This window comes from Amyelois transitella, chromosome 30, assembly GCF_032362555.1.
Source record: "Amyelois transitella isolate CPQ chromosome 30, ilAmyTran1.1, whole genome shotgun sequence".
In the NCBI taxonomy this organism is placed as follows: domain Eukaryota; kingdom Metazoa; phylum Arthropoda; class Insecta; order Lepidoptera; family Pyralidae; genus Amyelois; species Amyelois transitella.
In genome coordinates, this window is record NC_083533.1 from 1,829,690 (window position 1) to 1,846,017 (window position 16,328).

A 16,328-nucleotide genomic window follows, 5' to 3' on the forward strand; every position below is an offset into this window, starting at 1 on the left:
GTCCACAGACTCTCTTTTTGGGTTAAACTTTATTTAACCTAAATTCTTAATAGTTTTTATTAGCTCCAACATGTGACAGTGACATTTTCTTGTAGGTACTGGCCACTTTTATCACAAATATCTCCCCTTTGGTTGGGAATTTTTTGAACAAATTCAAATCTACACAGCTATTGACACATGACGTGTATTTGTATTTCGTTCACCGTCATTCATTTGTTTTTTTTTTTCATTTAAGTGGTACGAATACGAAAAAAAGAATATAGTGCGTGCTAGTTGCTTCTCTTCCCAGCATTTTATTGATTTAGGTACATATTTATTTAAATTTAATGCATGTAAAATGTGCAAACATAGGATTCTTCTTAAGCGTTGGGTTAGTAAAGGCTAGAAATTCTTACGATTCGTATTTTGTGAAAATTGGTTCTGTCTACCCCGTTCGGGATAAAAACAGTGGAATGAAAGTAATATTGGACAAATTGTTGTCGAAATTCAGTATTTCGAACTAACTTGATTTCGATCTGAAGTTATTTCGCACAAGCATTGAAAACATGTATTCTTAATCGGGTTAGGTTAGTAAATGAGTTAATAAAAAGCAATCACCAATTTAATACTACTTTATTGAGCTTCTGAACATTTTTTTATAAGTATTTACAAATAAATGTAAGTATATATCAGTACCTACACTAACATAAAATTAATATATTAAAGGCTGTAAAAAATAAAAGTAACGATAGTGTGGCATTAAGGTGCACCAAAATAGTGTCGATAGAGTACAAACAAACATACAATCACGTCTTCATCCCTTACGGGATAGACAGGGTCAGCAGTCTGGACTAGAAGGCTTCGTTCATCTGGATTTAATGATGGAATTGAGATAAGTTGCTAGCCCATCGTCTAAAAGAATTCCAAGTTAATAAGCCTATCCCTTAGTCGACGTCGATTGACTCTCTCAGATTGAGAGATCTTTATATACTGAAATAAAGGTAAACAATCTTAATATGTACGTGTCGTGTGGTTTTCGGCACTTTATAATAGAAGCACTCCATATCTTTGATGTCGTAAAAGGTGACTAAGGGATTGACTTTTAAACTTGAGATTCCGCTTGTAGGCGATGACTAGCAACCTGTCACTATTTGAATCTTAATTCCATCATTTACCCATACAGCTGAATGTGGTCAGTCAGTCAACTTCAGTCTTTTCAAGACTGTTGGCACTTATATGACTATACATATAGATGTGACAATGTGTATGTATGTATATATGTATGTATCTGCGCACCCACTTTTGATGTGGTCCGCCTTTTACAAGAAGAGAATAATTATACAATACAAATAGTAATTTAAATAATTACAATAAACAAACTCTTGTTAAACTTAAGTTCTAGGACAGTTTATCTATATGCTGAATTTTTATTCTTTAGGTTTCCATAAAAATATAATATACCAAAATATATTTAATAAAAAAAATACTTTCCCATACTAAGACCGATCAGCTGATCAACCAAAAAGGCGTAATGACAATTTTTTAGTGTTTATTAATTTTATTTCACAACTACTGAAACATTGGTGAAATAATCACAACAATAAACAAAAAACTGCCTGAGATATAACGAAGTACGTAACACATTATTTGGGCGAGTCCAAAACGCCCATTACAAAACGTTTCCTTAGTATGACGTCACACCTGAGTTTCTTGTTCGCGTCATGAACTTATTTGTATGGCAGCTACCTTAATATGATGTCTTGATAAAAATTGTTCCAATTTATTTTTATTAACTGATGGCATTATGACTTATTGAAAAAAAAAATGGCTTTACAAAAGGACTTTCCCATCGTTCTTTTAATAAATATGTATAATACACTTAAGGCGTCAAAATTAAAACTAAATATTCAAGTAATGTATTTAATTTACATTAATTTATAATGTTATAAGAACTTGTCATCACCCCTATCGTATGGGTTAGTAAATTCTTTTTCTTCACTTTTTGCTATTTAGGTATTTTTATGCAAACCTGCTCAGTTCCATCTTCCAAACATACCTACCTTATGTGGAAATTTCCCGATTAAAAATTCAACTTTATAATGATAATGCAACTTCAAATAAGACTAGATTCAAACGACTAGGTAAGTATTTTATACATGATGCATTTTTATTGCACTGTTAACTAGTTGTTATTTTTAGATTGTAGTGCATTTGACTAGGTTTTTTTTATAAAAAAAATACATTATTCAATTTAGTTATTTTTTCTAGTTCTATCATAAATCATGGTTTATGATTTTCTAACATAATGTGAAAGAACTTTATCTATTCACGAAAATTTTGGCATGGTGAGTTCTTGACACAGAATAGATACAAAGACACTATAGTTATAGGTACTTCTTTTTATGACAACAAATACCTATGTATATAATAAGTAAAAAAGCGGACTCTAGGCCCTGTATATTGGTGGCGGAGGGTGCAACTAGGAACACGCCTTATTTAAAAAAAAAAAATATTATCTCCTTAATATCGTTTAAAGTACAAAGTCGGAATGCGAACCCCGGGAACCGATACACTTCTGTGGAGAGTGCAACAGGGAACACAGAGAGAGAGAGAGAGAGAGATCCGCTTCCAATTTTGAAATTAAAATATAGTCAAACACACTAAAATCGTACTCATATCAACTAAAGACTAGACTATATCATCACTATTGTCAATTAAGTAGAAATTGACACCAATTTGCAATATGTTTATGTCTAAATTTTATGTTAAACAACTATATAAAAACAATTATATCAAATACTTTTAAAACGACTATTTTCATTACGACTAGTGTTATTAACCTATATATGAACGTTAAAACAGATTAATAATTAGATTTACATGAAAAAATTGCTAAGTTATTTTCACTTACTAGGTAGGTATGGATCAAGAGAATATCTTGAAATCAATAAATGTGTTCGTTTAATACTTTTTTCTTTTTATCGTTGTGGCAAAATCAAACTTCTATACAGGATCATTTAGTTATTCTTTGTCGAATCATACCTAATAGGTACTCGTTCTACGTCATGGCCGAGTAATATACATAACTTTTTTTTTCGGGACAACATTTAATTCACTATATCTTGTCTTGTATCTCTCCAACATATGCTCGTCCACGGACACTTAATTATATATAGTAATAAAACACAAATTTTAAGAGAAAAAAAAATTAAATCTCGTAAACATGACATTTGGGTTCCCGCCAAAAATAGGTAATCCTTTTACATTGCAATTTACGTCTCGCCACGATAGTGTTGTACGTAGTTGGATTCACCGACTATGTCGATATCGCTATCGCTGTGTTCCGAATCTGAATCCGAAGTCTGAGTTGACGACATTCTTGATTCTTCAGCCTAATAAAAAAGTTTTATGAATTAATATATACATATACATATAATCACGTCTATACCTATCCCTTGCAAGGTAGACAGAGCAAACAGTCTTGAAAAGACTGATAGGCCATGTTCAGCTATTTGGCTTTAAGATAGAATTGAAATTCAAATAGTGACAGGTTGCTAGCTCATCACCCAAAAGTCCATCTCCATCCAAATCCAGTGTTTTTAATTGACCGGTTCCTCACGATGTTTTCAAGCACTTCTCGCGGGAAGAGAAGCATGTGCCGTGTGGTTCCCAGCACTTTAGAATAGGACCACTCTAAGAATTTTTTTTTCATGGATGTCGCAAAAGTCGACTAAGGAAAGGCTGATTGGCGAACAACCTGTCACTGTTTGAGTCTCAATTTCATAATTTAGCCATAAAGCTGAACGCGGCCTTTCAGTGTTTTCAAGACTGACGGCTCTGTCTACCCCACAAGGGATATAGACGTGACTAATGTATGGCTTTATGTAGAGAAGCATGAATGATGATGAAATTACCTTTCTATATTCTCCAGATTGGACGGGATGTTTTGTGAAGTCAACAGCAGCTCCTGATGACAAAATAAATAAGTTTTACACATTACATGTGATTATACTTAGGGTAATTCGAGGATAGATGGCCATGTTTTTTTTCGGACGTTATTTTGGAGATTTGTTCATGAAATAAAAAAATCTTGTTAGATTTTTAACAAGTATATTTATTAATCAGCTGAACAAACAATCGATCTTAAACTAATCTCTAATCAGTCTTCAAATAGACTTATTTTTTTTAAACTCTAGGTTGGCCATCTGCCCTAAACTAATCAATGTAAGATGGCCATGGTATTTTACCTAAGATGGCCATATGATAATTAGGCCGAGGACAGATGGCCATGTTTATTTTCGGAGCGTATTTGGACAATTTCTTAATACAAGATATAAGTCTTGTTGGTTTTTAAAAAAGTACTAATACGTATTAATTAGCTTAACAAATAATCAGAATGAAAATAATTTCTTATTTGCCTTTAATTAAACATATATTTTTTATAAATCAGAAGTGGCCATCTCTCCTTAAACAATCAATATGATAATTAGGCACGTCTTTTAGATTTTGCCTTCTCCTTTTCTATTTTGCCACACGGGTGACATTTGTCATCGAACTCCGTACAGTTTTCGTGAACCCACCTCTTGCAGATCATGCATTGGATCCAATCTTCAATTAATTCCGTTTGATAATAATTGTCACCACACCCTACACAGTCATCAATACAAGATTCTATTGGGGAAGAATCACCACTCTCCAGATATATTGGCTGAATTTCATTTTCCATGTCACTAGATTCCTCAAGGTTTTTCATCTTTTTTAGGTTTGCCGTAGCTCTATTTTTTTTCTTTAATTCTTTTTTTTCTTTCTTGATTTTCTTCTTGACTGGCTGATCTTCCTCATCTGTCATTGTTGAATCCTTTTGATCTTTAATCTTTTTCTTACGTAAATTATTTTTTTTATTCTCATTTTTAATATTAACAGTAGTTTTTTTTCCTTTTATGTTTTTTGCTTGTGCTTTACTTTGCTTGTCTTGCCTTTTATTTTTCTTTTCTTCACACTCTTTTCTGTACTTGATGTGTTTTTCTGAAGTTAGTATTGTAGCAACTTGCTTTGAATGTTTTTTTGCTGTGTAGACCTTAAGTGGTAATGGTGATAACTCATTTAAAATTTTTGAAGGAGTCTCGTTAATTTCAACTAATGGTGCTGACTTATCTGTGTCTTTTATTGGCATTGTATGTTCCAAAAGTTCAATTACATTGCTTGTACTTTTATCTCCGTTATCTAATATTGTGTTTGCCTGGTCTTCAAAAAGTGATGCATGATCCAACAAAGAAGGACTGTTTTTTCCTGTGGTAGTAGAAGAGGTGCTTTTTTCTTGTTCTTGGGAGGTATGTTTTGTAGTTTGAATTCCAGAAAGTCCTGGCAGGCTTGGTTCTATGTCAGGCAGGGAAGGGGTGCTGCTTTTTCGAGAAGTTTGAATTCCAGAAGGTCCTGGTAGGCTTGGTTCTATGTCAAGCAGGGAAGGGGTGCTGCTTCTTCGAGAAGTTTGAATTCCAGAAGGTCCTGGCAGGCTTGGTTCTATGTCAGGCAGGGAAGGGGTGCTGCTTCTTCGAGAAGTTTGAATTCCAGAAGGTCCTGGCAGGCTTGGTTCTATGTCAGGCAGGGAAGGGGTGCTGCTTCTTCGAGAAGTTTGAATCCCAAAAGGCCGCGGCTGGTTTATTTCTATATCAGGCAGAGAAGGTCTTATTCTTGTATCATGGATTCTAGGAGTTTCAAGTTGATTTGTGTCCACATGGATATAATTATCTTGAGTAGACCCAATAAATGCATAGTCAGGAATAGCATTCCTATCAAATGGATAAACACCGGTAGCTTTGAAACCATTTACAGCGTTATCATAAGTTGCTGCTTTGCTCCAAGCTGTCGACAGCAATTCTCCGAACTGAAGGCGAGTGAGACGTCTCCATGGATTTCGTTTAAGCCAAATTCGACATGCTTCATAGTAAAAAGCTTTTAATGACTTAAACACAGACCTATCAAGGGTTTGAAGATAGTGAGTTGTGTGGCTGGGAAACGTGAATAAGCAAATGTCATTATCAGTAGCAAATTCTAACATTTCTACCGAATTACAGTGAGAAGTGTGGCCATCTAAAATTAGTAATACCTTTCCAGGAGGTTTCCGCGGTAAGAAATGTGTTTTCAGCCATTCAAAAAATATATTAGTATTAATATAAGCGGACTTTTGAGACATGTAAAGTACTGACCCAGGGGGCATTCCATCCTGCCACTCTTGTTTTTTATTTTTCCCTTTCATAATACATGCTGGTGGAAGGAATACCCCTTCAGCATTACAACAAGCGATTACTGTAATAGTTTCTCCTTTTTCTGTTGAGGTTTGGGAGCATACAGCTTTTGACCCTTTTTGAGCCAATACAATACCAGGTCGCGGATTTAACTGCAGACCAGATTCATCCATATTAAATATTTTTGATGGTTTATCAAATAAGTCATACTGTTCAAGTAAATCACTTAATGTATTAAAATATGCATTTACTTCCGTGCGGTTCAAACTTTGAGTTCGCGCAATAGATACACCTTCTGCCTTTCTTAATGTTATTTCAGGGTTTCTACTTAAAAAAGACTGCAGCCAAACATATCCGGCTTCTTGTTTATTTTTGTTAAAAGAATGCTTTAAACCCAATTGTTCAGCAAAATGAAACGCAATGCTTCTTAAATCTTTAGGTGTTAATGGGAAACAATGTTTCTGCATATTCAATATGTGTTTTACTAGTCTCTTTTCATGTTCGCTACCAAAACTAGATGATGGACCCATAGGACCTTTAATATAATTTTGAGATTTTAGACGTCTCTCTAAAGTTTTTCGCGGCACACCATACTCCAAAGCAGCTTGTCGAACGGATACATTTCTAGCACTTACTGCTTCGATTGCTTGCGTCAAATCTAGTTGACTCCAACTGCCACGGCCAGTTTTGCGAACGTATCGATTCGGCATCTGGATTAACAAAAACTTACTACATTAATTAAAACTGCTTCTGTTGACTTTATACACACCAAATCCATTTTAAATATAAAATCCAACTAACTTTAAGAAATAACTTAATAACTGTTAACATTAACCTAATTTTTGGTTAGTGGGGAAAATAAATAAATCTTCATATAAATGTTTGCTATACGTTTCAAACTTCAAGATTTTCTCATAAGGTAAGATGGCCATATGGCCATCTCACCTTCAAAAAAATTGGCCATCTATCCTAAAATGTAATAGAAACAAACATCACTCGTCGACTTTAAAATTTGCAATGAACACACTACTTCATTTTGAGGTTAGTTGTTAGTTAAGAACACGTTTTCGACAAAATCATTAAAAATATAGGTTATTATTGTTATCTACATACCTTATTTGACTGATCACAAACATCCACAAAAAAGTTTCACATCTGAAGTAAAAAAAAACTAAGAAATACACAGTTTTTTGTATTTTTTTCACCCAAAAAACGTATACAGTGTCACCGGTACGGGAGCGGTCGTTGAACTAAATGTAAAGTGCTGCCATCCCTGAGCTAGTTTTCGATTTATTTCGATTGGCCATCTATCCTCTATGGCCATCTGTCCTAGAATTACCCTAATGCGCTCATCCCTTTAGGGGTAGGCAGTCAATAGTCACAGCAGTATTTAGAAGCTGCTGGTCACTTTTATTCTAGACGAACATGGAAGTTTGTTCCAAATGAATAGTTATGCTTGTTTCCTTAGTCGCTTTTTTAACATTCATGTGAACGACAATGAAACCCGGAACCATCCGATCTCTTCTTGAATGTATAAAACTAAGGGTTAAGTTAAGTTTGTAATAAAATAATGCAAATACTTAGTTAGGTATTCACTGGTATAGTTATTATCATTTGGTAAGTACTCTTTTCAATAATATACATGTTATATAATCACGTCTAAATCCATTGCGGGGTAGACAGGGCCAACAGTCTTGAAATGACAATAGGCCACGTTCAGCTGTTTGGCTTAATAATAATAGAATTGAGATTCAAATAGTGACAGATTGCTAGCCCATCGCCTAAAAGAAAAATCCCAAGTTTATAAGCCTATCCCTATTTCCCTCCCTTTCCTTTTTAAGACATCCATGGGAACGAGATAGAGTGGTTCAATTATTTTTTTTATTGCTGGCGGGAACCGCACGGCACGGTCTTTTTAATTACATAAACATAAAATATCGAAAAAAATTCTATTAGAACTTTATATTAATACGAATACAAAATACCGCCAATAATTAAAAAAAAAAACAGTGTACAGCGTGTAAAATAAGTATTTATGTTATTATCTACTTAGGTAAGAACCGAGCTGAGAAAACTTAGGTAATTACAATGATGAGAGAGTGAAAGGTGTTTAATCTAAAGATTGGCTCGATTTCCACTTCAAATTGAAACCATTGCAAAAGACGGTGTGCAATATGACAGAATATACAAAAATATAAAACAATATTCTCTAGAAACATCCATTATTGTTAACTGCATTCGATTATATACCCAACGTCTTCCAATTAAGTCTTATTTCACCACAACATTTACTTGTTAACACCCTAATAACAGCAATCATTCGATATTCAACATTAACGACATAGCAATAAGGTTAGAAATAGCGCAATTTGAGTTTCAAGATGGTGGGTCACCATGGCAACCAAGATGGCAGCCATCTTGTCTTATAACTAAGTTTGCGAGCGTCTTGGGTTGCGGCGTAAAAGCGACGCTTGGGAAATTTAATTTCTTATCCTTTGAGGTTTCCGAGCCAATTAACTGACGTCTCATTACTTCGAGAGTTTGGGTGGAAGGTTGTAAGGACAACTTTTTAAGTGATTAGACTAAGAACCACTCTGTTACACAGGCAAAAATTTGAAGTACCTACCTACGTAGAGTAAGTATGGAACACAGATTATATCACAGGATTTGGTTTGAATTAAAAAGGTCATATCATATATACCTACTTGGGATTCTTTTTGTAGGCGATGTGCTAGCAACCTGTCACTAATTGAATCTCAATTCCATCATACAGTCAAACAGCTGAACGTGGCCTATCACTGTTAGCAATAGATATAGACCGGGATATAGATGTATATGGCCATAGCTATATGTATATAGCTATAGCCACATTTATATCCCGGTCTAGCTGTGCCCGCGACTTCGTCCGAGTGGAATAGTTATTTTGGGCATCATTGAAGCCCTCAAGGATGAATAATTTTCCCGGTTTTTTTTTTCACATTTTCCATTATTTCTTCGCTCCTAAAAGTTACAGCGTGATGTAATATAGCCTAAAGCCTTCCTCGATAAATTCGGTCCGGTCTATTCAACACAAAAATAATTTTTCAACTCGAACCAGTAGTTTCTGAGATTAGCGCGTTCAAACAAACAAACTCTTCAGCTTTATAATATTAGTATAGATGTTCAAAATTAACTACATAGTATTAACCACAGGTATAAAGCAAAACAACTATTACCTAAATTAGTTAGAAAAGTTTAAACTTGGGCAAAGTTTCCAACTTCCAGCCAAGATGCCTTTACGCAAGTTGGTATCGTCTAACTTTGCACCTAAAGTTTTACTTTTTGGACACCAATTTATCATGATTACATTCTTATTTATTTGCTAATGCTAACAAAGTAGAAAGTAAAGAAATCCTACTAATATTACAATTGCGAAAGTTTGTATGTCAGGATGTCAGTATGGATGTTTGTTACTCTTTCACGCAAAAACTACTGAACCGATTACGGTGAAATTTGGTATGTAGGTAGATGAAGACCCAGAATAACACATAGGGTACTTTTTATCGCGGAGTTTCCGCGGGATTGATTGTTACGTTATCATAGATTTTTAAAGCGGACGGAGTCGCGGGCGGCCTCTAGTGTACCATAAAAGTAAGTTAAATTGAGTAGTGATGTATATTTTTTATATTTGAAACTTAAAACTGGCATTTTTTTATATTCATTACAAATTTTATCAAAATTCAGTCTATCTTTTACAGGCAGACTTTTGCATTAATAATTATTATACTATATATACTAGCTGTCCCGGCAAACGTTGTTTTGGCATAGTAATAATTTTTAAGTAATTTCTAGTTAAACAAAATGTTATGGGTGGACAACCCTTATCACAAAGGGGTATGAAAAATAGATGATGGCCGATTCTCAGAACTACTCAATATGCTCACGAAATTTCATGGGAATCGGTCAAACCGTTTCGGAGGAGTACGGGAACGAACATTGTAACACGAGAATTTTATTTATAAGAGTTTTTGGGATTATACCTATGGTAAATTAACTGTTTTAGCAGGATGACTAAACAGATATACAAGGAGATTGTGGAGGGTTAGGTCGGAGTGGAAAGACCTAGACGAACGTATCTTGATGAAATTAAGGACGTCCTGGTAAAGGGTCAGGTCAAGAGTAGACCCGAAACCGCCGAGCTTGCATGAAGAGAGTTATGAATGTGGATGAAGCGAAGGAAGTATGCGGAGATCGTGGAAAGTGGAAAGATGTAGTCTCCGCCTACCCCTCCGGGAAAGAGGCGTGATTTTATGTATGTATTAGCTAACTGTTTTATACCTAGGTATTTATTTGTAAGTACCTACCCCTCTGCTGCTGTTGCTTTCTCATCTGCTTCTTGTGCTTCATCCTGCGGTTCTGGAACCAGGTCTTCACCTGCGTCTCCGACAGGTTCAGCGCCCCCGCCAGCTCCACCCTCTCCGGGGTAGACAGATACCGTTGGGATTCGAACCGTTTCTCTAAACCTGTGTACGAAAAATTGACGTTTTTGACTGTTAGACGCAAAAAACAAACAAACATATAAGTATCACGTCTTTATCCCTTACGGATTAGACAGAGTTCACCTGAATGACTCAAATAGTAGTAACACTCGTAGCTTTCCCATCCGGGAAGGAGTGGGTATTTATGTATTCTACATAAATACTTACATACATATATTCATGTCTACATCCCTTGCAAGGTAGACAGAGCCAACAGTCTTGAAAAGACTAGGCCACGTTCAGCTGTTTGACTTAATAATAGAATTGAGATTCAAATACTAACAAGTTGCTAGCCCATCGCCTAAAATAAAGAAGCCTAAGTTTATAAGCCTATCCCTTAGTCGCCTTTAATGACGTCCATGGGAACGAGACGGAGTGGTCATATTCTTTAATCTTTCACAATCATAGTGCCGGGAACCACTCGGCGCCATGTATTTTATGTAATAAAATCACCTATAAAGTAACTCCTTAACTAGTTAGCTTTGGTTTTCAACATTCAATGGTCTTGAATGAATACAATCGAACGTGGCCTTTTGTCTTAGCGAGATAAAGTAAGGGATAAAGACATGATTATAGGTATGTATGTAGTAGTATGTTAGTAGGTCAAAAGTACCCGAAACCGCCGAGCTTGCATGAAGAGAGTTATGAATGTGGATGAAGCGAAGGAAGTATGCAGAGATCGTGGCAAGTGGAAAGAGAGTCTGCCTCTTTCCACTTGCCACTAGTCTGTGCCTACCCCTCCGGGAAAGAGGCGTGATTTTATGTATGTATGTAAGTATGTATGTAAGTACCTAAGTAGATAAGATGTCTGTAATTCACCTGTGAGTTGAGGGTCGGAGAAGACCGTCCTCGCCTTCCTTCTTCGGCAGTGCTTCAGCGCTGACAGGGAAAGCTCCGACGGTGAAAATAGAGCGTGGTATGGAACACCTATGATAAAAAACTTTATTGAAAAAAATTATAACGGCTACATTAAAAAAAATAACAGGAAAAATGTATTTTTAAAAAAATTTTGATTGTTTTTTTTTTACAATATTAAGTATGTACTTAAGCATTGGAAACAGAATAAATAATAACGGTTACAATACTTTAAAAAAATATTTTTTATTGTATAATTCTTTAATTTTTAATGTTTTTTTTTTGTATGTAGGTAAGTAAATGGAAAAAGAATATGAGAATTTTTATTACTTTAAAATAAACATTAAATTAAAAATCAGTAACTTTATAACTTGACTTTTACGATTTTCCCAAGCCAAAATAAATGAGATTTTACACCACGGACAGAAAATCTCATTAGTATCAATCCTGGCTAATCCTCTTCTTGTAAAATCAATGTGCATTGTAATAAGCATAGATTATACGCTGAAAAAAATACTTACAATAGGAAAAACTTATACTTAAGAGGACTACATCAGCTAATTGAGACTTTTATAATGCGTCGTGTAGGAATGTCTGCCAATTATAGCCGACGATTGGATGCGTTTTTTCTGTATATCTTTGTGTACTACGCAAGTAGTGTATATCGTAGCAATGTAGTAAGTACATATTGCTACGATGTAGCGTAGCACACAAAAATACCGTAATTTTTACTTTTCATAACAAATTAAATACAGATGTTATTAAAATTGAACTGCTACTTTTACCGAACAAAGCTAAAAATAAAATAATTATCGGAAAATATGTTACCTTGTGACAAAAAATAGGGCGCCTCCACACTCTTATAAGTATTTGGCGTGTGTAAATATGCCCCTAACGCGCCCATAGCGACTTGTAAATAAGAACCTTCCCTTGGTACATGGGGTCTCACGTCACTGGGTATCGGAAAATACGGTTTGGGATCCCTTTCATAGTCGAATCTTCGATTGTCTACAGACGGTGACCGCAAATTCTTCTGCTGGCCCCTGTACAAGATGTCTTCGATCAGAAACGACGTTTTTGATGGCTGTTCTTGATTTGTGTTCGTTGGAGACTCGCTTCGTGTTTCTTGTTCCATTTTAGTTGGTTCAGTTTGTTTCATTGCCTATTTGCACATTCCTTTGAGAAATTCTGATGATCACATTTTTTTTAATTTCAGTTCATAAGCGCATTTCGATATATTTTTATTTATTACAACGCCAATCACTATTGCGAATTAATAAGATAAACGACACTTCTTTTTTTATTTGTCAACAAAGGTAATTTAAAATACAGAATTCTTATTTCGAAAATTTCGCCAATTATTTATTTCGTATTTTCAAATCAAGTTTTTAACAAGTTTTATTCGCGCGCAAAATTATGACAGTTTATTTTTTTAACACAGGCAAGGCCATAATATAACGATTACTCGTATAATCGCCGGTTGACTGACTATTTGTCAGAAACGAGCCGATTTCGCCCGCGGGTCGAGTTAAACTGTCGCGGATAGGGTGGGATCGGGGGTAACCGTGCCGCCCCCTAGTGGGAGGGCGAGATTTTTTTTCTTATGAGCTACATGTAGGCAAGGGAATAAGCGTTTTCAGAGCTTTTTTATTCTATTATTTAAATGTGAAGATATTTTTGCACCTTTTTATAATTATTACCTTAAATAGTGATATTCAAGTTTGAAAAAAAAAAGTTAGATTTACTTATAGCTCTAGTAAATACTAATTAAGTAACAAAGGCTGGAAATGTTAACGTCGAAAATTTATAAAATAAAATCCTATTTCTTCGCGACCTACCGAATGCATGGTAGCTACTCTACCCAGGCTGGTCTTACTCAATTTAACGATCCGGGAATACATAAATATTAATATTCACGTCACGTTTATTTACCTTGCGGGGTAGACAGAGCCAACAGCCTTGAAACTTTGAATCATATAGGATTTTTAAATTATACCAGGGATCAATAAGATTTTTAAAGCCAGTGGGCTTTTACTATCGACGACAAAAATGTAATAAGCTACTTTCATTATCCTAAACCGAACAGAAATCTATTGAAATTTCGTTTGTTATCCAAATTTTAAGAGGCAATCTTCTTGAAATTTCGAGTCTGTAGAAGGAAATTATCTTTCATCCTAGATAAAACTATAGTTAACGTGGGATTTGCGAAAAACCTGTACTGAAGTATACTTTTGATAGCACTTAATTCGCGGGGGGTAAACCGTGGGCCAATAAATCATAGGTAGTAGGTATTACTACATACAAACATACATACATATGGTCACGTCTATATCTCTTGCGGGGTAGACAGAGCCAACAGTCTTAAAAAGACTGAATGGCCACGTTCAGCTATTTGGCTTAACGATAGAATTGAGATTCAAATAGTGACAGGTTGCTAGCCTATCGCCTAAAAAAGAATCCCAAGTTTGTAAGCCCATCCATTAGTCGCCTTTTACGACATCCAGTGGTTCTATTCTTTTTTGTATTGGTGCCGGGAACCACACGGTACAATACACGGTAGTAGGTATTCAAGTTTATTATCTAGGTAGGTAAATATCATAATGAAATTTCCCAAAACGAAGGGTTAATCTGCAAACACGCCATTTTGTCGAAAGTCGAAAATAACTTGCAGGATTGAGTCGGCACAAATTGGCAGATTCCACGTCAATTGACGGCGTAATTCAGCCCTAAGGCCGCGTTCACACCAACCTTGTCTTTTAAAGGCCTTTGGATAAATCTTTTCTCGTTCTTATCCAGTTCTTATCAAATTAGTTATTACTAGCTTTGTTACGTAAAGTGTGGTTTCCAGCACCAATAGAATAAAGAATAGGACTACTCTATATATACATTAAGAATAAAGAATAGAGCCAACAGTCTTGTAAAGACGGACAGGCCACGTTCAGCTATTTGGCTTTAAGATGGAATTGAGATTCAAATAGTGACAGGTCACTAGTCCATCGCCTAAAAGAAGAATCCCAAGTTTTTAAGTCTCCCCCTTAGTCGCCTTTTACGACATCCACGGGAAAGAGATGGAGTGGTCCTATTATTTCTTTTATATTAATGACGGGAACACATAATCTGACCAAATTAAAATATTTTCTTTTTGCCAAATTTATTAGTGTTATATTTTAGTGTTCGTTAGCACACATCCTAACTTCTACGTAGCTACAGTGCGGGGGTAAAGACGGTGTAACCCACTCCGGATCATCCCCGCATGCAAAGCGGGTGTAGTGCGACCGTGTAGTCTTGATATTTTTGCTGCTAGCTGTGCAAGCGACTTCGTCCGCGTGGAATTGTTATTTTGGGCATCATTGAAACATCAAGGATGAATAAATTACCCCGTTTTTTTTTTTCACATTTTCCATTATTTCTTCGTTCTAGTTAATAGTTGCAGCGTGATGTTATATAGCCTGAAGCCTTCCTCGATAAATGGTCTATTAAATAATAAATCTTTTTAATTTTTTTTTTCTTATTTTCGTTACACTTACACGCTAGACAGAGCGAACCAAGTAAGTATTCACGAAATAAAAAATTATCTTCTTGTCAAGATTCGTAGGAAAAATTTTTTTATTCTATGAACTACCTACCTACATAGCTAAAGTGATATATACATATGTTTTATTTTGAATCAGTCTTTTTGAATTTGCGTATTTTATATAATTAAAAGTCTGGAGAAGAACATAGAGTAATTTTTAATTCCGGTAAAAACTTAAGTCGTGTGGTTCCCGGCACCAATAGAAAAAGAATAGGACCACTCCGTCTCTTTCCCATGGATGTCGTAAAAGGCGACTAAGGGATACGCTTATAAATTTGGGATTCTTCTTTTAGGCGATGGGCTAGCAACCTGTCACTATTTGAATCTCAGCCATTGGAGCAATATAGCTGAAAGTGGCCTATATCAGTCCTTTCAAGACTGTTTACTCTGTCTACTTCGTAAGGGTTTGATTGAAAAAACTATAGCTATCGTGAAATTTGTGTAAATCCTGTATCCTTTTGCAGGTGGCGCTAAATTCGCGCGGGCGAATCTGCTTGCAAAAGCTAGTTAAAAATAATTCCAACTTTAATCCCAACTGTTAGAATAACTGAAAGCAGAGAGTGCAGTGAGTACGTTAGTTTATTTTATTTAGATAAAATCTTAGATACACATAAGATAAGACACAGCAGATGACAGAAGAGAATAAGAAGTAGTTCTTATTTTTAATCTACTTGACACAATGTACAATGGCCAGGGTGTTCGTTATTGATATTGAAACCATGAAGGTTTAACACCAACGGCCAAGACCACACGGTCGCCAATTTTCAATCTCCCGTCTATAATCCGGCAGAGGGCGTGCCCGTCCAATCCCGTCCGTCCCGGAACGCCGCCCGCCCACGATCAGCCAATCAGAGGCCGGCAATTAGGGCGAAAAATCCATCGTTTGGGGTCGAGTTTGCTCGTTTGTTCTGTTATCCTAGACTAGCTATGATAGCCGGGTTTAGCTGGGACGGGTTAGCCGACTTGCGAAATGGTAAGTTTTGAACTATTCAGTGTTGAATTTTGCTGAAGCTCTTTATGACTGGACGGTGTGTTTTTTTTGTAATTGATTTTAGTGCGCTTGACCTGCCTTGCCTTGCTCCACTCCATCTCTTTCCCATGGATGTCGTAAAAGGCGACTTAAGGGCGACTTATATACTTGGGATTCCTATTTTAGCG

The 16,328-nt window shown here is 35.7% G+C and overlaps 2 protein-coding genes across 2 annotated transcripts; both read right to left on the bottom strand.

Annotated features, from left to right (window-relative positions):
- Positions 1–660: 660 nt before the first annotated feature.
- Positions 661–12,731, bottom strand: LOC106142082 (brain-specific homeobox protein homolog). The gene is made up of 5 exons (XM_060952855.1): positions 12,425–12,731; positions 11,561–11,668; positions 10,568–10,726; positions 3,894–3,946; positions 661–3,371 (listed from the first exon to the last, which is right to left on the bottom strand). Exons 1-5 carry the CDS (start codon positions 12,729–12,731, stop codon positions 3,252–3,254), a joined length of 747 nt encoding a protein of 248 aa, XP_060808838.1. The 3' UTR covers positions 661–3,251.
- Positions 3,999–7,534, bottom strand: LOC132903797 (uncharacterized). The gene is made up of 2 exons (XM_060952991.1): positions 7,338–7,534; positions 3,999–6,934 (listed from the first exon to the last, which is right to left on the bottom strand). The coding sequence occupies exon 2, from the start codon at positions 6,932–6,934 to the stop codon at positions 4,466–4,468; it is 2,469 nt and encodes an 822-aa protein (XP_060808974.1). The 5' UTR covers positions 7,338–7,534; the 3' UTR covers positions 3,999–4,465.
- Positions 12,732–16,328: the final 3,597 nt, after the last annotated feature.